The sequence below is a fragment of the Carcharodon carcharias genome, chromosome 2, assembly GCF_017639515.1.
Source record: "Carcharodon carcharias isolate sCarCar2 chromosome 2, sCarCar2.pri, whole genome shotgun sequence".
NCBI classification, from domain to species: domain Eukaryota; kingdom Metazoa; phylum Chordata; class Chondrichthyes; order Lamniformes; family Lamnidae; genus Carcharodon; species Carcharodon carcharias.
In genome coordinates this window covers 93,629,573-93,653,013 of record NC_054468.1, presented here as the reverse complement: position 1 = coordinate 93,653,013, position 23,441 = coordinate 93,629,573, and the positions used below count along the sequence as shown (strand labels likewise).

At 42.3% G+C, this 23,441-nt stretch overlaps 1 protein-coding gene across 7 annotated transcripts in view; it reads left to right on the top strand.

Annotated features, from left to right (window-relative positions):
* Positions 1–23,441, top strand: part of LOC121272834 (AMMECR1-like protein) — a 53,152-nt gene that overhangs the window by 11,847 nt on the left and 17,864 nt on the right. For all 7 annotated transcript variants that reach the window (XM_041179658.1, XM_041179650.1, XM_041179664.1 and 4 more), the window contains one exon: positions 9,748–10,249. In XM_041179658.1, the coding sequence (XP_041035592.1) occupies positions 9,748–10,249 (502 nt within the window). The remainder of the gene's footprint in view (positions 1–9,747; positions 10,250–23,441) is intronic.

The following is a 23,441-nucleotide window of genomic DNA, read 5'->3' as shown; positions in this document are numbered from 1 at the left end:
ACCATTATCTCTCTGGACAGTTAGAGATAGGCAATAAATGTCAGTGACGCCCACATCCTGTGAAGGAATTAATAAAAATCCCACTCACCGTGCTGTGTATCGCGCCTGTGCTCCCACTTTGTTAGCACTGAAGATGGCTATGTGGTGCTCTCTGGTAAACCCCTGCATTTTGATAAACTTCCTCATTGAGTTACTTGGCATTGCATTCTATGTTAGGCTACAAATTGACAAATGCAAACACTGAGAGACTTCACATGAAGGAACTCTAAACTCACTATTCATGCTGATTAAATTGCAAACTAGGAAGTTTCAAACCTCAAGAGCCTGTGCTGAAAGAACTTTCATCAATTATTTGTTGTAATAACAGACTGTACTCCCAATTTAAGACAATTTACTGAACACTACAGTTTAAACTAACAGGTTGTTCTTTGAAAAATATCAAGGAGCACGGGTGAAAAATAACTTCCAATTCTAGTCATCACAGTGTGTGTTCTTTAACCTCACGCTGGAAGCCCTAGGTATCAGCATGTATCGACAGTCCCCTTATTTGTAAACCATTGAGAAAAAACTTGCGTCTGCAAAACATCTCTTCCAAATATTTCAAAGTGCTTCACTTGCAATGAACCACTTTGCATTGAAGTAACTGTAACTTGGGCAAATGTTGCAGCCACTGCAACCATAGCAAGATGGTGTTGTATGGTTTTGGTGATGTTGGTTGAGAGAGGAATGAGGTATCTTAAACTGGACTAAGCTGTTAACTGGCAAACCTATAGAAAAACAAAGGTATTCAAAAAATGTATTTAGTACAATACAGTACCAATATATTTATAGATTTTGGTTGTGTAAGAGTATCAAGGGATATGGAGATGAGTTCTTGGGTCATCTCTGACTTAGAAATCAGTGTGCTACAAAGTTGACATTCAAAAGATACTCCTATCATCAAATCTATATAGAAAGTAGACTGCATGACTTCTCACTAGGAAATAAGTGTTTCCAGTGTGGGAAATCTTAGGGATCACATTGTGTTTTATTGAGACTTTAATGAAAATCCCAAAACCACTACAGAATTTGGCAGGCCTCTCATTGGGAAACCTGCAATAATAGGGGTGGACATAAAACTCAGGTGAACCCAGCTACATTGTAACCTTTCCAATCCAGAATGCTTGGGACCAAGACATTTCTGGATTTCGGAATTCTTTGGATTATAAAATGACATTAGAATTTTCATACTGTACGTGATACCTGCTCTGCTTGTAGCAAAACTGTATTTCCAGAAATACTGCACCCTGTGGTAAGGAGGAGTTAAATGTTCATTATCTTTTTTGAGCCCGCAGTGCCTGAGCAGTTGAGTGGTGAGTCTGCGGGTTGCTTGAGTCTGCTGAAAAAATTTCCGGACAACTGGTGTTTCTGAACAATAGATTTTCAGATCTGAGAGGCTAGGTGTGTTGCAGTTTGTGCTGTTGGAAATGCTATCCTGACAGACCTGCCTGGGAAGTTATTGACGTTGCAATGTATGATGTTGGATCCCACAAAAGGAAGTTCTAGGTGCTGACAACCAGCTGGGAGGCTGTAGGTATTAGTGTGTGGAGTGGATCCTTCCTGGAAGCTCCCAAGACATCACAAGGTCTTGCTATGGGAAATTCTAAATTTGAGAACATGTGGTGGGAACTCACTTGGATCCTTTACTGCAATACTGTTTGTAGACGGCAACTTGTATTTACTTAGTGCCTTTTAATGTAGTGAACTATCCCAGGGCGCTCATAGTGTCATCTGACAAAATTTGACACAGAGCCACAGCAGGGCTTTGTAGTAAACTGTAGGGTGTTTCCACAAAAATCTCATTGATTAAACCCCTCCCATAACCATTGATGGACCTGCTTGTTGGGAGCCTCTAGATACCACACTCTGCTGTTATATAGCTGACTCAAGATGTTTGAATGTACTGGCAGATTCCCATCTACCTCATTATGAAGTTCTAGATATTGGAATGTGGTATTCAACATCTCACAGTCCCTACAGGTTAGACTGTTGTACAATCTCATTTTGAACTCTAGATGTCTCAGTGCACTGACTGAGACTGATGAATCCAGCATATGAAAATTTAGTTTCAATGTGAAGATATTTCATGTTTAATAAAAGCGTGTGGCTTAATTCTGTTTTGAAGTTGCCAGAATTTGATACCATTTTGAGGAGAGAGCCCTTTTTGCCTGATTACGCTTCCATGGAGTGCTTTGGGCCATCTCTCCAAGTTAGAGGTGCTACATAAATGCAGGTTGAAGTTGTAATTTCACACTGCTTCAGCTTCAGACTTGCTGCAATATAACCATAACAACTGTTTAATAAGTTCTGAGCTGGACAAACTGGAACCGTGCCCAAACTTACTTATTACTGCCGGAGAGGTTTAGCATAGATTGAGACATGTCGTTCTTAGGTTGCACTTTCAAATTGATGCCTGCGATATGACTGCAGCCTAGGCTTCATAATGTGCTTTGAAACTCTTCACTGTCAAAGGGAATCATTTGAAATCTGATGTGGAGTGTGGTATGTCACTGTAGGTCCTGAAAGAACTCTGGTTAAGAAATTCTAGGTGGCATCTTAATAGGTGTTCTGGTGCTGCATTTGTGAAAGCATAATAGAAAAATGCTGGGGTTCTGTGCGACTGTTCTGGTTAGCATTTGGACCATCTAGAAAAATTTCCTTCTCACAAAACATTTTTTTCTTAGGTTGGATATCTAGTATTTAGACTGGAACTTTGTTATTTCTACTTAAAAGAATCAGTTCAGACTGGTTCTGACTTTAAAACCATTGGGCTTGATTTATGTACATCATTTTTGTGGACGAGCATTCTGACACTGAACAGGTTTTTCTTACTCAGCTATGCCGGATGTCTTGTTTATGCTGTTTCCCTGGTAGTATTTAAAAGGAATCATCTCTATGAATGGGAATATCACAAAATACCTTCAATTGGCAAAGCATTGAGGTTTAAATTTAACCTACCACTGAGTACAGATTGAGACATTTGACGAAATAATCTACAATCTGACTGTGGAGTTTTGAAGTGGCCACAAAAATGCCTGAAACTCTGATCAGCCCCATTGTGTAATCACAGGGTTTGTTCTGGATTCCAATCAGAATCCAATATAAACCCTGGGGATTATCCCCATCAGATCTCAGTACAAAACCTGGGATTATCGTCATATCCCAGTACAAACCTTGGGATTATCCCATCGGATCCCAGCACAATGTCTGGGATTGTTCCCATCAGAACCCAGTACACACGCTGGGATTATCTGCATCAGAACCCAGTATGAACCCTGGGATTATCCCCAGTAAAATCCAATACACAACAGAATCCTAGAATGGTTACAGCACAGAAGGCCATTCCACCTGCCTTGACTGTGTCAGTTCTATGCAAGAGCAATTTAGCTAGTCTCGCTCCCCTTCCCTTTCCCTGTAGCCCTGCATATCGTTTCTCTTATGATGCTTATCCAATCCCCCTTTGAAAGCCATGATTGAATCTGCCTGCAGCGCTTTCTCAGTGCATTCCAGATCCTAAGCAATCGCCATTACCAGTGTCATCTCGTTCTTGACCCTTCCACCTATGGGGACAGTTTCTCTCTGTCTACTCTGTCTAGACCCCTCACAATTTTTAACAATCTCTATCAAATCTCATCTCAACCTTCTCTAAGGCGAACAACCCCAATATCTACAGTTCACCCAAGTAACTGAAGTAACTCATCCCTGGGACCATTCACTTGAATCTTTTTGTCACCCTCTCCAAATCCTTCACATCCTCTTTAAAGTGTGGTGCAGGGAATTGGACACAATACTCCTCAAGGCTGAAGCCAGGCTTTATAAAATTTCTTCATAATTTCCTTGCTTTTGTACTTTGCGGCTCCATTTATAAAGTCCAGGATTCTGCATGCCACTTTCTCAACCTGCCCTGCCACCTTCAACAATTTGTGCGCACTTACCCTCAGGTGCCTTTCTTTCTGCATTCCCTTTAGAATTGTACTGTTTAGTTTATATTGCCTACCTTTATTCTTACTGTCAAAATGTAGCCTCTGCATTAATTGCATCTGACATATTCCTACCTATTCCACAAACCTGTCTGTGCCTTCTTGAAGTGCCTTACTATCCTCTTCACAGTTCACAATACTTACAAGTTTGTCAGTAAATTTTGAAATTGTCCTCTACTGCCAGGTCTAAGTCATTAATATATATCAAATAAACTAGTACAAACCTGTGGGGTGAAATGTGCTAATTTCTTAGCTAATATCACCACTGTCAACACCCTTCTGTCTATGACATCTTTGGCAATTTCTTCCTTGCCTCCACCTATCACTGGCCCTCTATGCAGCTTTACCTGTCCCACCCCCCTCAACCAGCTTATATTTCACCTCATTTCTATTTTTCCTCAGTTCTGATGAAGAGTCATACGGACTCGAAACATTAACTATGTTCCTCCCCGCGGATGCTGTTAGACTTGCTGAGTTTTTCCAGCTATTTTTATTTTTGTTTCAGATTTCCAGCATCCGCAGTATGTTGCTTTTATCCTAACTTTTATGTTCAATTCCTCATAATAAAGGATATCATTCCATTAGCTGCCTTGATTATATGCTGTACCTGCATCTAACCTTTTGTGACTCATGCTCTAGAACAGCTAGATCCCTCTGCACCTCTAAATTCTGCAGTCGTTCTCCATTTAAGTAATACTCTGCTTTTTAAAAAATTTTTTCTGCTAAAGTGAACAACTTCATATTTTCCCACATTATACTCCATCTGCCAGATTTTTGCCCACTCACTCAACTTATCTATATCTGTCTGGAAATTCCTTGGGTCTTCACAACATAGTTTCCTACCTATGACTTTGGCAGCATCTTCTTCCTTGGTAATGACAGATGCAAAGTACTTATTTTGTACCTCAGCCACGCCCTCTGCTTCCATGTGTAAATCTCCTTTTGGTCCCTACTCAGCTCCATCCCTCCTCTTACTACCATTTTACTATTAATCTGCCAATAGAAAACTTTTGGATTCAATTTTTATGTTAGCTGCCAATCTCTTCTCATGCTCTTTCTTGATCTCACTTATGTCCTTTTTCACTTTCTCTCTGACTTTTCTATATTCAGCCTACAGTAAAATCCCGATGATTCCCTGGGGATCTGCCCACAAATTTGTTAAGCGGAGCTTCATGATAGTCGAGGAGGCCCCATTCCCACGTGAATGTGTCTCTGTAGCACCCAATATGCCTACAAATAAGGCCTATGTCAAAAGCAACATTTTTGAATGCCAAACGAAAACATAGTAAAGTATTGAATCTGTGAAAAATTCTTTATTCAATTTGTTCACACTTTACAATGACCTGACTTTGTAAAAGCCAGAGCTTTGCATTGAAAAACGGTGAGAGTTAGCTCTGGGAAAATGAATCTTTTTCTGCTTAGTGTGTTGTTTTCGGATCTGCGTGATACAGTCCACCATATTGTTGATGCAGTTAAATGTATTTTTGGTGTTTTCGTGCTGCAGTGCAAAATCCCAGAGCATCCCTACAGGCTTTGTGACATTGGCTAGGGAAAGAGGCGAGCGGGTGGGCATTCATTGGACTAGTCAGGGTCATCAGCCTCCTCTGGCTTAATGTTTTCACGCTCTTGTGTGGTCTAACTCTGCCCTGATTGGTTGGTGCCATCATATGACAGCTTGGACAAATTTGCTAATCCAGAGATAGCAGTGTGGAATTTTCGCTTATCACTGATATTGTTCTGGTGGGAATGGTTGACTAGTTCAACATAAGTGGAATTTAAAGTCACCTGAGTTTGTTGCCTTGTGATTTCACTGTAGTTCTTATGTATTATCAACTTGAATCTGTCATTTGCGTCCTTTTTGTTTTTCATCTTACTCTCCATCTCTTTTGTTATCCAGGGAGCTCTGTCCTTGTGCTTGATACACCTGAATTATCCCCTCTTTAAAGACAGCTCATTGTTCCGCTACAGTATTGCCTGCCAATTTTTGATTCCAATTTACCTGGGACAGATCCATTCTCAACCCAGTGAAATTGGCCCTCCCCAATTAAGTATCTTTTTACTTTAAGTTGCTCCCTGTCCTTTTCTATAGATAAATTAAACCTTATGTTACTATGAACACTGTTCCCTAAAAGTTCCCCCACTGAAACTTGTTCCATTCAGCCCACCTCATTTTCTGGAACATGTCCAGCCATGTTTCCTTCCTTGTACAGCAGGAAACATACTGATCTAGAAAATTCTCCTGACACGCTTTAGAAACCCCCACCTGCCCTTTACACTATTACGATCCCAGTCCATACTAGGATAATTAAAATCCCTCTTTATCTACAGTTTTTCTCCATTAGTATCTCTTTGGTTTTTGCACCTCTCTGTAGTTTCCAAATTTGTCTCTCTATATCTTTCCCAATATTTGGTGGTCCATAGAATACAGAGTTGTGTAATGGCACTCATATTGTTTCTTAACTATGCTCTCCTGGACCCAAACTGTAACATATTCTTCAATTAATACTGCCACCACTCCTCTCTTTCCTGAACACCCTGTATACAGGGATATTTATTGCCTATTCCTGCTCTTTATAAAGCCATTCACTACATCATATTCCCATGTGGCTAACTGCACCTGCAGCTCACCAACCATGCTTTATGTTTAGGTACATGCACTGTAGAACTATATTAGACCTCCTTGTCTACCCCATTCCTGACCTGACCTTTCTTACACACGTGCTGTCTCTCCCAAACCTTCGTGCAAGTCATTTCTTCTTTCTAATGCCGCATTCTGGTTCCCAATCCCCTGCCAAGTTAGTTTAAACCCTCCCCAAATCATTAACAAGCTGCCCCACCATGATTTTGGTTCCACTCTGTTGAAGTGCAGCTCTTCTGGCCTGTATAGGTCCTCGCGCCCCCCAGATATGGTCCCAATGTCACAGAAATCTAAAGGCTTTCTTCTTGCACTATGTCCCCAAACACACATTCATCTACTCTATCCTCCTATTTCTATATTCACTAACATGTGGCACCAGGAGTAATCCAGGGATTATTACCTTTCTGAGGTCTTGCTTGCAAGTCTCCTTCCCAGCTCCCTAAAATGTAACGCAGGGCCACATCCCTTATTCTATGTAGCTTGTTGTAACCGATGTGGATCATGACCTCTGGCTATTCACCCTCCTCCCTCAGAGTGCTCTGCAGCTGCTCAGTGACATCCTTGACCCTGGCACCCAAGGGATGACCTGCCATCCTGGATTCATGTCTGCAGCTGCAGAAACATCTGTCTGTACCCCAAACTATGGAACCTCCTATCAATATTCCCCTCAATTTTCCTCCTGCTTCTTTTTACAGTTGAACCTGTTGTGGACTTGGCTCTGGCTGCACTCCACAGAGGAACCATCATTCTCATCAGTATTGAGAGTGAGATGCACTCAAGGGGCTTTTGCAATACCTGCCCAGTGCTCACTGACTTCCTGGCGGTCACTCATTCCCACTCTACTTGCACACCCATAAGCCCCAGAGTTGCCACATCCAGAAATGTGCTATCCGTGTAGCGCTCAGCCATGTGGATGCACTGCAGTGACACCAGCTATTGCTCATGTCCTGAAACCTAGAGCTCAAGCTCCTCCAGCTGGTGACACTTCCTGCACATGTGGTTGTTCAGGATTGAGAAACATCCTGGAGCTCCCATGTGGCACAGGATGTGCATTCCACGTGACTGATTAGACTAACTAAATTTAACAGAAATAAATTAGAGAGATAGCGTTAATTTCACCTCAGTATCATCCAGTATACAGCCTGTAATTACACAGCAGTATTATCCGGTACACAGGGTCTAATTACACTGCAGTGTAATCCGCTACACGGTTTGTGATTACACTGCAGTTTAATTTGGAACACAACCTGTAACTGCACCTCAGTATAATCTGGTACACGGCCTGTAATTACACAGTAGTATAACCTGGCATACAATCTGTAATAGCACCTCAGTATAATCCGGTATGCGGTCTGTAAGTACACTGCACTATAATTTGGTATACAGTTTGCGATTACACTGCAATGTAATCTGGTTCAGAGCCTATAATTATACCTCGGTATAATCTGGTACATGGCCTGTAATTACAGCATGATGGGTCAAGGATGTCTGGTGTAATATAATAAACTGATTAGTTTGAAGGATGGAGTGTGTCTGGTCCTGATATATTCATATGTCTTTTGGTTGGGTGTAACCCTTAATTTGACTTAATTCATCAGTATATTCATGTTAATTTAAACTAAAATTTGGGTCCCATTCTTAGAATAATGACTCGTGTCTGTAATAATCCCTTCCAGTTTATAAAAGTGTTGATGTTGTATTTTTCTATATAATCTTGTTTTGACTTTTTAATTAAAATCTAATTAAAGTCCCATCTTGCTTGGTATTGTTTTGATTGTTGACATTTGTTTGTCAGATACTTAATTTCTGCATTGGCAGAACAGAGACAAATTCCAAATCAGTTTAGCTTCATTAAGACACATCACCTTTATTTAATTTTGTTGTGCCAACTTGGAAGCTGAAGAAGAGAGCAACAGCATCAGTTCACCCAGTCAGACCATCAACCACCTGATACCACGTTCTTCAGTTATTATCCCTTTTCATTGTGCTGCTAATGGGACTTAGTTTTAAGCATGGACTTGTATTCAAAGCTTATTGAAGACAGCTGTTAACCCTGCAAAACATTTATTCTATTGAAACCAGTGAAAGTTTAATACTGTATTGGGTTATCTGTTAATTTACCTTGCTCTGTTTCTTTCTTAGTGATTTGTAGTTTAACCTAAAATGTTTAGTCTGTATACAATAAGTACAATACCAAAAGAGAGAGTTTAATTATGGGGCGGTTGTAATGATGTAATTGTGGAGAGATGTTCTTAGTGCAGAATGAAAGAGTCTCAGTCAATATAATGATAACTATTCTGATTCAGTACTGTGACCTTCCAACAAGAGATGGCAGTGATATACCTTGGAAATAGACAGAAATATGGAGGTGTATGCTGGATACAGTGCTCTAAATGATGGGAGGCATTGACTATGACTGATATGAGTGCTGTGATGGGGTGGCATTCTTCATTTGGGTTTTGTTGGGGTGATGTTAGGTGGCACATCAACCAGCTGTGATTGGTATCAGATGGTTGATGTTGTGACTGGGTGAACTGATGCTTTTAGTTGCAGCACCATCGAACAACTCCGAGGTTTTCTTTGCACTTGCTCTTCATTCTGTAGTGAATTGCAATTCAGTGTTGGCACTTGATATATTTAGGACATTGATACATTATGCAGTAAAAACAACCAACCCAGTTCACCTCAATGTGATTGCCATAACCTTGTATGATGCTCTCAATTCATCAACCCAAATTTCTCCTGCCACCAATGATGATAGACTGTAACTTCTGCACAGTCTTGTAAAGCTCAAAATACTTTGAGACCAAACCCAAGTTTGGAAGGACAAAATTTCAGTCTGCACTCCTGAGCAATTTGTCACAGTTTAGTTGCTCTGATATGAAGTGTTCACACTTTAGTGGGGATGGGGGTGAGGAGAAACTCTTCCAGTTTTGCTGTATGCGAATGTCATGTGATTACTCCTTAATAACAGCGCCACTGTGCTGACATATTATGCATTTATTTTGTATTCATTCCTTGAGAACTTCCAGTTGGTGTGTTATCTTTGTTAGTGTTGTGTCTCTAATTGTTGGGCATTCTCTCGCTCAGGGTGCCGTGCTGACACTGTGTTGCAGAGGAGGATGGGAAAGAGGCGGTGCCTTCAAGTGGAGCCAACGCTCGAGCAGAAGATAGCAGCAGGGTGCTGCGGAGTGAAGAAGCCCAAGTTATCGGGCAGCAATGTGCACAACCAGCTGAACCTCCCTGGCACAGGGCTAGGCTGTGGCTCGGTGCCTGGCCTGCAGTCTGGAACAGCCCTGGGGAACCACCACAACCACAGCCAGAACCACAACTATAGCCAGAACCATTGCGAGAGGAACAACCGGGAGAGCAATGGGAACCTGAACTCCTTGAACTCTGCACTCAGCCCTGTGACAGGGCTGACCACAGTGGGAAACCGTCCGAACGGGACTGGGCTCAGTGGGACCAGTGGAGTGAATGTGAGGAACTTGGTGGTGACCGCAGAGATGTGCTGCTACTGCTTTGATGTGTTGTACTGTCATCTGTACGGATTCCCACTGCCCCGATCACCCAGGTTCACCAATGACCCATAGTGAGTACTGCAGGATAAGGATAGTCGATATACTACTCATTGTAGAGAGGAGCAAACACTTCCCCAATGATGCTTCCATTTAGGGACATTAGTGAAGAGTGAGGGTAAGTCCCCTCGTGAAATATCAAATGATCCAGTTTAAAAGAAAATCAATAAGTTATTAAGTGGCATGTTATCCTTTTGGTTCTTGTACCTGGCTCCAGTATGAGCTGAAGGATTCATCTTCTGTGGATGATTAGATGGTGTACTGGGTTAGATTGATGCTGTGCTCTTTCTGCTGTGTTAAGGGCTGTTTCTCCGGTTTCCCATGTAGGGAGCTCTGATCTTCACCATAATCTCCTGAGAGGGAGGCAGCAAATCAATCGCTACTTAGCCAGCAGCTCCTTACAGCTGGTTCAATAGCAGTACAATATTGTCAGCTACTTGAGAGCAGAACTCTTGCCAGTCCTTTTATCCAAGGGATGTTTGGTGATGCTCTTTAAGACCCAGTACAACAACCTATGCCAGAAATGTTTGGCTGCAGTGTAATCACCATTTGGATGCAGGTCAATAGCCAGCACTGCCGTTATGTAAATACAGCTCAGGCTGGCACAGAGGCTATTTCGAAGCTGTGCAGTGATCTGTGCCAAGGCCATTTAGATGCAGTGTACTATTTAGACACCATACAGGATTTCATTCCTATGCCATTGGGAGTTCCTATTCTGCATCCTACTGCTAAGTATTAGCAGGTTAGTGAGCTTGAGCTGCTTTCTTGTTTCCTAGCAGGTGACAGAATAACTGTATTGTTGGAAGCATGGAGCACGTTTGCTTCATACCTTTACAGCTGGGAAATAGGAAGAACATTTGGTTTAAAACAAAAGAGATGCTGCTCTCGTATTTCTGAGACTTGACTTCAATTTCAGTCCACACTGACCAGACACAATTCCTCTCATTGTGCTTGGTGCTGATGCTGAGGTGGGTTTGTCATGGACCTTTTAATAGTTTAACTTGGCTAACTATAAAATGGTGTTCGGTGAAGGTCATGTGATATATACTCAGATTATGCTCAAGGTATTGAAGTGGGAGAAAGATCTGAGATATTGGGAAGATTATTAACACGATCAGACCAATGTTCCTATGGCGTAAAACAAACAAAAATGAAATGTTGCACTACATATCAAATAAACTGAGTGCACAAAATTGAGTAGGAAAATAAGGGACTTGAAAGGAGATGGGCATCTGAAAAGCTACTTAATTTTACAGGAACTGAGGATTGGCAGACAGAGAGGAGTTGCATTTAAGTAGTGCCTTTCACATCCTCGACATCCCAAAGTATTTCGCAACCACTTTGTTGAGTAATCACTGTTATAGGAACATACAAATTAGGAGCAGGAGTAGACCGCTTGACCCTTTGAGTCTGCTCTGCCTTTCGATGAAATCATGGCTGATCTGATTGTAACCTCAACTCCACATTCCCACCTACCCCCAATAACCTTTCACCCCCTTGTTTATCAAGAATCTATCTAGCTCTGCCTTAAAAATATTCAAAGACTGCTTGCACTGCCTTTTGATGAGGAGTGTTCCAAAGACTCACGACCCTCAAGAGAAAAGATTTCTCCTCATCTCTGTCTTAAATGAGTGACCCTTTTTTTGAACAGTGGTCCCTAGTTCCAGACTCCCACAAGAGGAAACATCATTTCCACACCCACTCTGTCAAGACTCCTCAGGATCTTATATGTTTCAATCAAGTTGCCTCTTACTCTTCTAAACTTCAGCAAATATAAGCCTAGCCTGTCCAACCTTTCCTCATACCTGGAATGGGCTTGTTATCTTGTTAGTCTAGTAAACTTTCTCTGCATTGTTTCCAATGCATTTACATCTTTCCTTAAATAAAGAGACCAATATTGTACTCAGTGCTCCAGATGTGGTGTCTCCAATGCCTTGTATAAATGAAGCATAACCTCCCTACTTTTGTATTCTATTCCCCTCTCAATAAGCGATAACATTCCATTAGCTTTCCTGGTTACTTGCTGTACCTGCATAGTAATCTTTTGTGCTTCATGCACTACGGCACCCAGATCTGTCCGAATCTGAGCTCTGCAATCTCTCACCATTTAGATAATGATTTTTTATTCTTCCTGCCAAAATGGACAGTTTCACATTTTCCCATGTTACACTCCATTTGCTAGATCTTTGCCCACTCACTTAATCTATCTATATCCCTTTGTAGCCTCCTTATGTCCTCTTCACAACCTACTTTCCTATCTATCTTTGTGTCATCAGTAAATTTAACAACTATACCTTTGGTCCCTTCATCCAAGTCATTTAAATAAATGGGAAAAAAAATTTGAGGCCCCAGCAGTGATCCTTGAGGCAAACTACTTGTTACATATTACCAACCAGAAAATGACCCATTTGTGCCTGCTTTTTGTTTCTTGTTAGCTAGCCAACCATCTATCCATGCCCATGCCCTACACCATGAGCTTTTATTTTCTCCAGTAGCCTTTGATGGGGCACCTTATCAAATGCCTTCTGGAAATCTAAGCTTATACACTAGTTTCCCCTTTATTCATAGCACGTTACTTCTTGAAAGAACTCCAATAAATTGGTTAAACATGATTTCCCTTTCACAAAATCATGTTGACTTTGCCTGATTACCTTGAATATTTTTAAGTGCCCTGCTCTAATGTCTTTAATAATAACTTCTAACATTCCCAATGACAGCTAACAGGCCTGCAGTTTCCTGCTTTCTGTCTTCCTCTCTTTTTGAATAAAGAAATTACATTTGCTATTTTCCAATCTAATGGAACCTTGCCCGAATCTAGGGAGTTTTGGAAAATTAAAACCAACGCATCAACAATCTCACTAGCCACTTCTTTTAAGACCCTAGGATCAAGTCCATCAGGACCTGGGAACTTGTCAGCCTCAGCTCGAACAATTTACTCAGTACCACTTCCCTGGTGATTGTAATTTTCTTCCTTCCTTCCATTTCATGACTTATAGCTGTTTCTGAGATGTTACTTGTATCCTCTAACATGATGGCTGATGCAAAATACTGTTCAATTACCTGTTATAGTCCACAAAAATAGCAAATTAGATAGATAATCAACTGATTGATTCGTGGTTGGGATTGTTTGGATCCATCTGAGTGAGCTTGTTTAATGTCTCATCTAAGATCATAACAGTGTAGTACTTTCTCAGAATGGATTATGTACCCAAGTCCAGTGAGGCTTGAACTCTCAACCTTCTGACTTGGGCAAGAGTGCTATCACTGAGCCAAGCTTATAATTTGGACCTTTGCCTGAAATACATCACTATGTTGGTTGTGATTCATGTTTGACTGAATGAGTTGAAAGTTGGACTCCCAATGTGAAGCACCTGAGACAGTGTAAGTTCGGATAATCTCAGTGCAAATCTTCTGGAGAAATGTCTATAACACTAAACACTATTGACTAAGTCTTATCAGACCCTGGAAAAGTCATACTGGTTTATTAGTAGGCAGTTTCCCACACCAGATCCATTGGGAAATCAGGCCAGGCTCTAGGCTGTGGTCTTCGAGTGCTTGATTCCATTTTTGAAATTGTTAGGTTTTGATCAGCAGTTTTCAAAATGTGATGGGTGGGGAGATAAGGAAAATTTAGAAGGTTCAATTCCTGCAGGTCACTTTAAACAAAATGGATCTGGAGAAGCTCAGATGGTTGAAATCCCTCTTGAGAAAGTGATACCGGTTGTTTCTCATCCATCTGATGGTGTAAGCATAGAACAGTGTAAATGGGATCAAAAGGAAGAAGTTGTTTTTTAAAATGTCCTTGTGGTGAATGTTCCAGGGTTGCACCAGCTGAGTGACTGTGTGTGGATCGAAAACACAAAATGCTGGAAAAACTCAGTAAGTCTGATAGCATCTGTGGAGGGAGAGACAAAGATAATGTTTTGAGTCTGTATGACTCTTCTCCAGATCTGAAGAAGAATCATATGGACTCGAAACATTGTCTCTCTCTCTCCACAGATGCTGTCAGAGCTGCTGAGTTTTCCCAGCATTTTTTGTTTTTGTTTCAGATTTCCAGCATCCGCAGTATTTTGCCTTTGAGTGTTTGTGGATGTCTGGATTGCACTGGCTGAATTAGTGCATGTGAGGCTGGAATTTTATGCTCCCCTTGGAGGTGGGTTGGCAAGCAGATGTGCAGCATAAAATTGGGTGCCATGTCAGCGGCATTGTGCCTATCACTCAGGCGTCAGACCTCCTAAGGGTCCCCATTATTGGGACACTAAGGTCTCCTCTCATTGCTGCTAGGATTTTTTTGCTCGGTGAAGAGGCCAGTGCCAAGTGTTGAGTCCATCCAGTAAAACCTGGTGGTATCGTGCCTGGGCTTGGTTGTGGGGGGAGGGGGTGTGCGGTGCTTCCTGTTCAGGCATCCTGTGCCCATGAAAGGCCTCCCTCAAGCTATTCCTCCACTCCCTACCCTCCCGAATTTTTATTGATATGATTAATTCATTTTTTATTTATTTGATTGGCCAGCAGCTCTCTGAAATAGGATTTCCTCTGCGATCAGGGAGGAAGGCCTGCCTGAAGATAATTAAAGGCCTAGGGACCCCGCCCCCTGTGTCTGGGTTATACTGGCTGTGTGCGCACGCGGGACACTTGTAAAGTTGATTCTTTTTTGAAGGGACTGTGGGGAAACACTTTTTTCTCTAATTTGCTGCCTTACTTTCCTGAGGCTGCTATAACTCTGCTATTACAGCTCCATTACTAATGGCTTCCCTCTGGTACCTTTGTCAGTTTTCCTTGGGCAATCCTGGACAGTGACTTAGGCAAGCTATACAGTTGTGCAAAGCATCGTGCACTTTTCAGTGTTGGGTAATGATCAGCACTGTGACTGTGGCATCACTTGCAAAGAGCACTTGACTTCTACTTTCAGCACTCGTTCCGGTAACAGCGCAGACAAGGGGTCAAACATGGGTCCCTCCTGGTCCTTATCTTGACAATGCATTTATCAAGTGAACCTTTGAAAAAAGTTCAGGATTAGATTTTTAAAAACAAGTGCTATTGATTCTGTTCTGCCTCTTGTAATGGGTTTGCACAAGTTTCACTATTGTAATAAAAACAATACGCTGACTTAATGTTTCAGGTCGATCTTTTCTCCACATTCTGATGAAAGGTCACCGACCTGAAATATTAACTCTGTTTCTTTCTCTTCACAAATGCTGCCAAACCAGAATACTTCCAGCATTTTCTATTTTTATTTCAGATTTCCAGAGTCCATATTGCTTTGCTTTGGTTTCACTGTTAATAGATTGATTGGAAGCAATTGAATTTTAGTTGTCAATCCATGTTTCAGCCTATTTTGCTTAGATGCTAGATAGATTTTGAGATGCAGCAAGGAGAGGCTTGTAAGGGCCTTCAGTGCACTCAGAATCATAGAAATGTGACAACACAGAAGGAGGCCATTCAGCCTGTTGTGCCTGCACCAGCTTTCTAAGTGGTGCATCTAGTGCCACTCCCCTGCCTTCTCCCAATGACCCTGCACATTCTTCCTTTTTTGATAATAATTCAATTTCCTCTTTAATGCCTTGATTGAACCTGTCTCAACCACATCATCCAGCAACAGATCTTACCTACTCACTGCATGAAAAAGTTTCTCCTCATGTCTCCATTGCTTCTTATGCCAATTACTGAAAATCCGTGCCCTCTCATTCTTCATTCTTCCACTAGGGGAACAGTTTTTGAACACCTAATACTCTGGTGAGGATTGTATCATATTCTAAGCAGCCTCATCCTAGAGATGTTTTCAAGGGTCTGTTATTTATAATGAATGCTACAGGACTAGGTTTCTGTTACTGGAGTCAGATTTCATTTTAGTCCTCCTGGAATACTGTGTTGGAATTTTTCATCCTGTTAGGGCTTCAAAATATTGCTACCAGCCCTGCAAGAATATATTATGAGGGAGGTTATTTGGGCGAGTCCACAGCTGAGATTATTGTTCCAAGTTTTGAATTTGCATTAGATATTACCTCGGTAAAGTGGCGCTGGTCATTCCCACAAGTGGCCTGAGCTTCCTTTGTGTCTGTACTAATCCTAACCCTAATATCATAATGGCTTAACCTAGGAATGTAACAATAAAATAAAATAGAGTCTTTCACAATATCAGTGTCTTTCAAAGGGCTTTACAGCCAATAAAGTGCTCATGAAGTATAGTCGCTGTTGTAATGCAGGAAATGTGACTGTCAATTTGCGCACAGAAAGGCCCCTCCAATAGCAAAATGATAATGACCAGAAAATCTATTTAATGATTTTGGTTGAGGGACGAATATTTGCCAAAACACTGGGGAGAATTCCCCTGCCAAAGCTAACGGCACTATTGATTAACTGCATGTATCTGCAGGGGGCCCAAAATCAATACTACTTACACTTTAAGCAGTGCAGGCTAGGTTTAAGTGTATTGTGGCTGGAGCAATGGCAGTTTGCATTTATATAGTGTCTTTAATATAGTAAAATGTTCCAAGGTGCTTCACAGGATTGTTATAAAGTAAATTTTGACACTGCTGTTAGGGTAGATGGCCAAAAAAATGGTCAAAGAAGTAAACTTTAAAAAGTGTCTTAAAGAGAGGCAGAGAGATTCAGGGAGGGAATTCAGAGTTTAGGATCTAGGTAGCTGAAAGCACAGCCACCAATAGTGGCCAGAATTAGATGAGTGCAGAGATTTTGGAAGGTTCTGGGGCTGGGGCAGATTACAGAGATGGGGAGAGGCTGAGGCCATAGAGTGATTTGAAAACAAGGATGAGAATTTTAAAATTGAGCTGTCGTTCAGCTGGGAGCCAGTGTAGGTCAAGGAGCACAGGGGCTATGGGAACTTTGTATGAGTTGGAACACGAGCAGCAGAGCTTTAGTTAACCTTCAGTTTAGAGATGGTAGAATGTGGGCGACCAACCAGGAGTTCATTAGACTAGTCAAGCCTGGAGATAAAGGCAGGAATGAGGCTTTCAGTTGCAAATGAGCTGAGTCACGGATGGAGTTGAATAGTGTTACAGTGGTGGAAATAGGCAATTTTGATGATGGCAGAATTATGTGGTTGGAAGCTCATCTTGGGATCAAATATGACATCAAGGTTGCAAACAGTCCAGTTCAGCTTCAGACAGTTACCAGGGAGAGGGATGGAGTTGGTAGTTAGGGAACAGAGTTCGTAGCAGGGACTGAAGATGATGGCTTTGGCCTTCCCAATACTTAACTGGAAAAAAATGTCTGCTTATCCAGTGCTGATGGCTGTGGCGGGGAGTTTTCCCCGGTGTCCTGGCAAATATTCATCCCTCAACCAAAATCACTGAAACAGATTATGTGGTCATTATCGTTTTGCTGTTTGAGGGACCTTTTTAATGTGTGCAAATTGACGTTTTCTACATTACGGTAGTGACAGAATGCCAGATAAGCAGTTTGATAATTTAGTAATAGAGGAGTCATCGAGAGAAGTGCTGTTGACGTATAGCTGGGTGTTGCTAGCATACAAATGAAAACTGACAATGTGCTTTCAGATGATGTCAACGATATAGGTAAGGAATATGAGGAGACTGAGAATAGATTTTTGGGGTCCCAGAAAGAAACATTGTAGGAGCAGGGAGAGAAGCCATTGCAAGTGAGACTTTCGCTAAGTTTAGAGAGATAAGAACATAACCAGGTGAGTGCAGTCCCATCCAGCTAGATGATGCTGGAGAGGCACTGGAAGAGGATGGTGTGGTCAGCTGTCTGAGGCAGCAGACAGGCTGAGAAGGATGAAGAGGGATAGGTTACCTTTGTCACAGTCACTAGGATGCCATTTGTGGTTTTGATAAGCTGTTTTGGCACTGAGGCGGGGGCAAAAACCTAATTGGAGGAACTCTATGGAGTTTCAAGAAAGGTGGGCATGGATTTGAGAGGTGACAACATGTTAAAGGACTTTGGAGAGCAATGGGAGTTTGGAGATGGGGCGGGTGGTTTGCAAGGAGGTTGGGAGTCAGGGTTGGATTTTTGAGAGCAAGTGCTGTATGAGTTGAATCTGACCTGGGAAAGACAGCAAAATGACTGAACATAGGAGAGAAGGGGCACCCAGCTTTTCTGACACTGCACTGGAGATCTTGGCGGAAACAAGAACTGTTCTGAATCCTTAGGGGGCCTGGAGGCCAGCCAAATGCACAGTGAAATGGCAGTAGGAGCAGATAGCCAATGTTGGAAGCCTGGCCCCAAAGACCTGGATGCAGTGCCTTAAGAAATTCAGTGACCTCAGACAAATGGTCGGGGCCAGTGAATGCATCTTCAAATGTCATGTCCAACCAATAGCCTCGGCTACTGCTCAAATCACCACATTTCCATCATTCACTTACCAGCAATCTCTAATGATAGGACTCATAATCTAACAATCATATGCTTCACACGTGCACACTTAGCACTGTTGTGAGCCTCAAACTCGCATCTCACAGGTTGGACACTAGGCCAGCTATTCAACCAAGACAACTGCATCACGCAAGCATTATTGCATGGCACTTACTGACACATTTTCCCCTTCCCTTGAGAAGGTGGCACACCACCAAAGGCAGCAGGAGCTAACTGGAGGGGGACAGGGGTAAACCTGCATGCCCTTTCAACCATGGAGAGTCTGTACTAGCCATTATTGGAAGTGCCGTTGTTGAGGCAGTGCTCAGCAGTGGAACTGAAGTCATTGAAAATAGATGATGGCATCCTTATACCTAATCCTTCTCACGTCCCACTTCCTCCTCATCCCACAATCTCTCCTGATTTAAAAGCTGCAGAAGTTGTAAGCATGCTACCCTCTTACATTATTTTCCCTTCCTTCACTGTAACCTTGCTGTTGTGCCTTTCATATAATCAAGTGGTGCCACCTGTCCAGGTATGCTAGGAAGAGGATGATGACACACCATTGCATTTGCAGCCATCAGCTCAGATGTTAACACTGTGCATACCTTGGAGGATAGATTAGAGATGGGATCTGCACATGGCAAGTCATTGGGCACAAGTATGCTGCAGCTTGGGCTGGGGGCAAGGATAGCACTCGTGCTAGCTGGCTGGAGTTCTCTGCAGGGACTTAAATGAAATCTTTGCTGGACAAGCTATGGAAGAAGGTTGATGGGCATACATAATGAAATGCTTGTGCCAGAAGCCTGCCAGAAAGCCGGTGTTTAATGTCAAGGTGCATGAAGGAGCCAGCACCAGCTTAGCCCAGGGCTTTGGAGCCCATTTTGTCTAGCACAGAAGTGAAGACCATCTCCGTCAACACGTTTGTGGACCTAGCCATGAAGCAGTGTGTGGTGCTGCCTCAAGCTCTGAACACTGCCATCATGGATGCAGATAGCAGTACTCAAAGGGGCCTGCAGGCCGTCCAGCAACAGATTTCTAGGATGACTGAGCCATCACCTGAGGGAGTAGCTGTTGCTCCATGCAGCACAAGCCTGCGGTCCTTTATCAGGATGACGGCATTCATCCCTCCCATGCCTCTCAGCCCCTGTTCTTCCTGTTGTTTGTCAGTCAACCAGCCCAGACTGATGTAATCTGAAGCTAGACCTTCTAGGCCCAGAGCTGCTCAAGGTTGCCCTTCAAGGGCATCGCAGTCTCCTGCATTGAAAGTTAGCAGTTTTCCATCAGTCATGCTGCAGCCACTAGCATAGTGCCGAGGAAAGGTTGAGTAGATTGGACCTATATCCATTGGAGTTTAAAAGAATGAGAGGTAACCCTAGAACAAGGGGCCACAATTTAAAAATTAGGGTTCAACCATTTAAGTCAGTGAGATTTTTTTCTGAGGGTTGTTAGCCTGTGGAATTCTGGGAGTGGAGGCTGGGTCACTGAATTTATTCAAGGCTGAGTTAGTTAGATTTTTGAATAACGAAGGAGGCAAAGGTTATGGAGGGCAGGTAGGAAAGTGGAGTTGAGGCCACAGTCAGATCAGTCATGATCCGATCGCATAGCAGAACAGGCTCGAGGGGCTGAATGGCCTACTTCTCCTAATTCCTGTGTTCTTGTGGTTGGGAGCACTAGGACAAAAACGAGGGGAATGCAGAAGGGTGATTAACAATAATTTGGAACAAATTTAATTGTCACTTGGGCAAATGTAGTTTAATTAAGGAAAGCCAGCATGGATTTGTTAAGGGAATATTGTGTTTAACTTGCTTGAGTTTTTTTGATGAGTTAACAGAGAGGGTTGATGAGGGTAATGCTGTTGGTGTGGTGTTCGTGGACTTCCAAAAGGCATTTGATACATAATGGACTTGTGAGAAAAGTTAGAGCTAATGGAAAAGAGACAGTAGCAACATGGATATGGAACACATTGAGTTACAGGGAATAGTAGTGATGAATGGTTGTTTTTCAGACTGGAGCAAGTTTTATAGTGGAGTTCCCCAGAGATCTGTGTTAGGTCACCTACTCTTCCTAATATAAATAAAGTAGACCTTGGTGTACATGCCACAATTTCAAAATTTGCAATTTCAAAATGATGCAAAACTTAGAAGTATTGTAAACCATGAGGAGGATTATGTAGAACTTCAGAAGGACATAAGTTGGTGGAATGGGTGGACAAATGGCAGATGAAGTTTAATGGAGAAAAATGTGAAGTGATTCATTTTGGTAGGAAGAGAGACAAAATAAAGGGTACAATCCTAAAGTGGGAAAATAATATTTGAAGGTAATAGGCCAGGTTGAGAGCATGGTTCATACAGAAAACGGCATCCTGGGCTGCTTCAAGATGGGCATAGAATACAAAACAATGAAGCTTTGATAAACCTGTACAAAACTAGTTTGGCCTCAACTGGAATATTGTGTCCAGGTCTGGGTACCACACTTTAGGAAGGAAATGAAGGTTAGTGAGGGTGCAGAAATTATTCATGAGAATGATTCCAGTGATGAGGAATTTCAGTTACATAGAAAGATTGGAGAGGTCGGGAATGTTTTTCTTGGAGAAGAGAAGATTGAGAGGAGATTTGATAGAGGTTTTCAAAATCATGAGGGGTCTCTGGACAGTAGATAGGGAGAAACTGTTCCCATTAATGGAAGGATCGAGAACCAGAGGACATAATTTAAAGCAATTGGCAAAAGGAGCAATGCGACATGAGGAAAAGCTTTTTCATGCAGAGTGTGGTTAGGATCTGAAGTGCACTACCTGAGAGTGTGGTGGAGGCAGGGTCAGTTGAGGTTGAAGGGAATTGGATAATTATCCGAAATGAAAACTTTGCAGGGTTAAGGGAGAAGGCAGGTGAGTGGCAGGAGGCAAATTGTTCCTTTAAAATACCAGCATAGACATGACGGGCTGAATAGCCTCCTGCATTGTAACCATTCTGTGATCCTATGACTTTTGTATGTAATATGTCATTTCATTTATAAATATAGTTTGGACTTTTTTTGTGGTTTTTATTTTTGCACTGTGGCCAAGAGGACAACCTGATGGTCAGTGACAGACGGGAGGTTAAGTATGGGATTGTCGGTGAAAGAGTAATTAGGTTTGCGGTTACTGGTATCTTGCATAAATTAGCTCTTCATGCATATCTCAGGTAGAAAGGTTGTCACCTAGACTTCATTCCCTTCCTCCTTCCCTCCCCATTCTCCTTTCACCCCACCCCCCTCCCCAGCTTCTTGCTGGATATCTGGCTGCAAGGCCTTGTAACAGCAAGGTTATGCAGCAGAACACTATGAATTTCAAGACCCTTATGGCTGAGTAGGGCAGGACTCCTCCAGAGAGGGCCAACAGTGGAATTCTTGTTTCAGCATGCCTGTGGTCTGCTCTATCACATTTTGTGTGCCAGCATAGTGCTCATTGTATGTGCATGTGTGGGTGGGTTGTGACTGGAGTCATGAGTCATGTCATCAGTTGATAGCCCTTGTTTGATTTGCTGTGGTGGCTGAAATACAGCTGGCACAGCGGAATGCCACAGAATTAAAGCATCATGATTACTGCCAGGATACTGGGAACTGATCTGCATGTTGCACTGCCTCGGGCCACACACCAGCTGCACATTGAGGAAGTGAAATCTTTTTCGGTTCCAAGAGCCTGTAAACCAATGTGCATGCATTCAGTGGTACCCTGCACTGTGGGGGAACCTGCAGTCTGAGCAAATGCTCATGCTGTTCTATCTGCCGAGAGTCCCTCTCCCTCCTTCTTTTAGTGGCTTACCCTGCTCCTTAATGGGCTTTGCTCATTTCTTCCAGCCATCTTGTATTCCAAGAGGAAGGTCTACTTGGTGCACCCATATCTGGGAGCAATTGGTTTGTGCAGAAACCTTGAATTCAACAGAAAAGTTCTTCACCTGCCATGTCACTGTAGACTTTTGAAACTTGAAACAGTAATGAAAGCACCAAAGATGTATAGAATTGTAGCAACAGATGTAAATAAATAAATAAACGAGCAGCTGTGAATAGTTGATGGATTCTTCTATTGCTTCAATGGATGAGCATTCAGCAAGGAGACCAGTTGTTCACCATCTTGGTTGGTGTTGTCTCATATGTGATGTTAAACCAAATCTTGATTTGCAGGTTCAATTGCAAATTTTACATAAGGGTTGGATGAAGGCACTGGCTTTGAGATGTGCTAGCTTGTCCTGTAGGCATCTGACTCTGTTCTCCTCAAAGGTTGAAATTGCTTGACAGAGACTTCTCCATTTGAACCTGTCCAGGGTAAAAGCAAAATACTGAGGATGCTGAAAATCTGAAACAAAAACAGAAAATGCTGGAAAAACTAAGGTCTGATGGCATCTGTGGAGAGAGAAAAACAAAATTAATGTTTTGAGTCAGTGTGACCCTTCTTCAGAGCTGAAAAGAAATGGAAATGTGATGAAATTTATACTGTTTAAGGGGGGTGGGGGTGAGGCAGGTGGAGCTGGATAGAAGGCCAGTGATAGGTGGGGACAAAGGAGGGATTGACAAAGATGGCATGAACTAAAGGACAAAGGGGTGTTCATGGTAGTGGTTAGTGCTTAAAAAAAGATGTTAATAGTGGCGTAAAGGTAAGAAAGCAGAATGTGATAATAGCAGAACAAGGGTAGCATTGTATGATAGAACAACATAAATGACAGATGGCCCTGTAGGGGATGGGGTTGGGGGACGGGGCAGTGGTGGGTGGAAAAAAGGATAGAAAATGGGATAAAAAAGGGGATAAAACTATCGATAAATGAATACAAATTAAATAAGTGGATAAAAAATAAAAATAAATGTAGAAGAAAGAGGATTTAAAAAAGGGGATGAGGATGG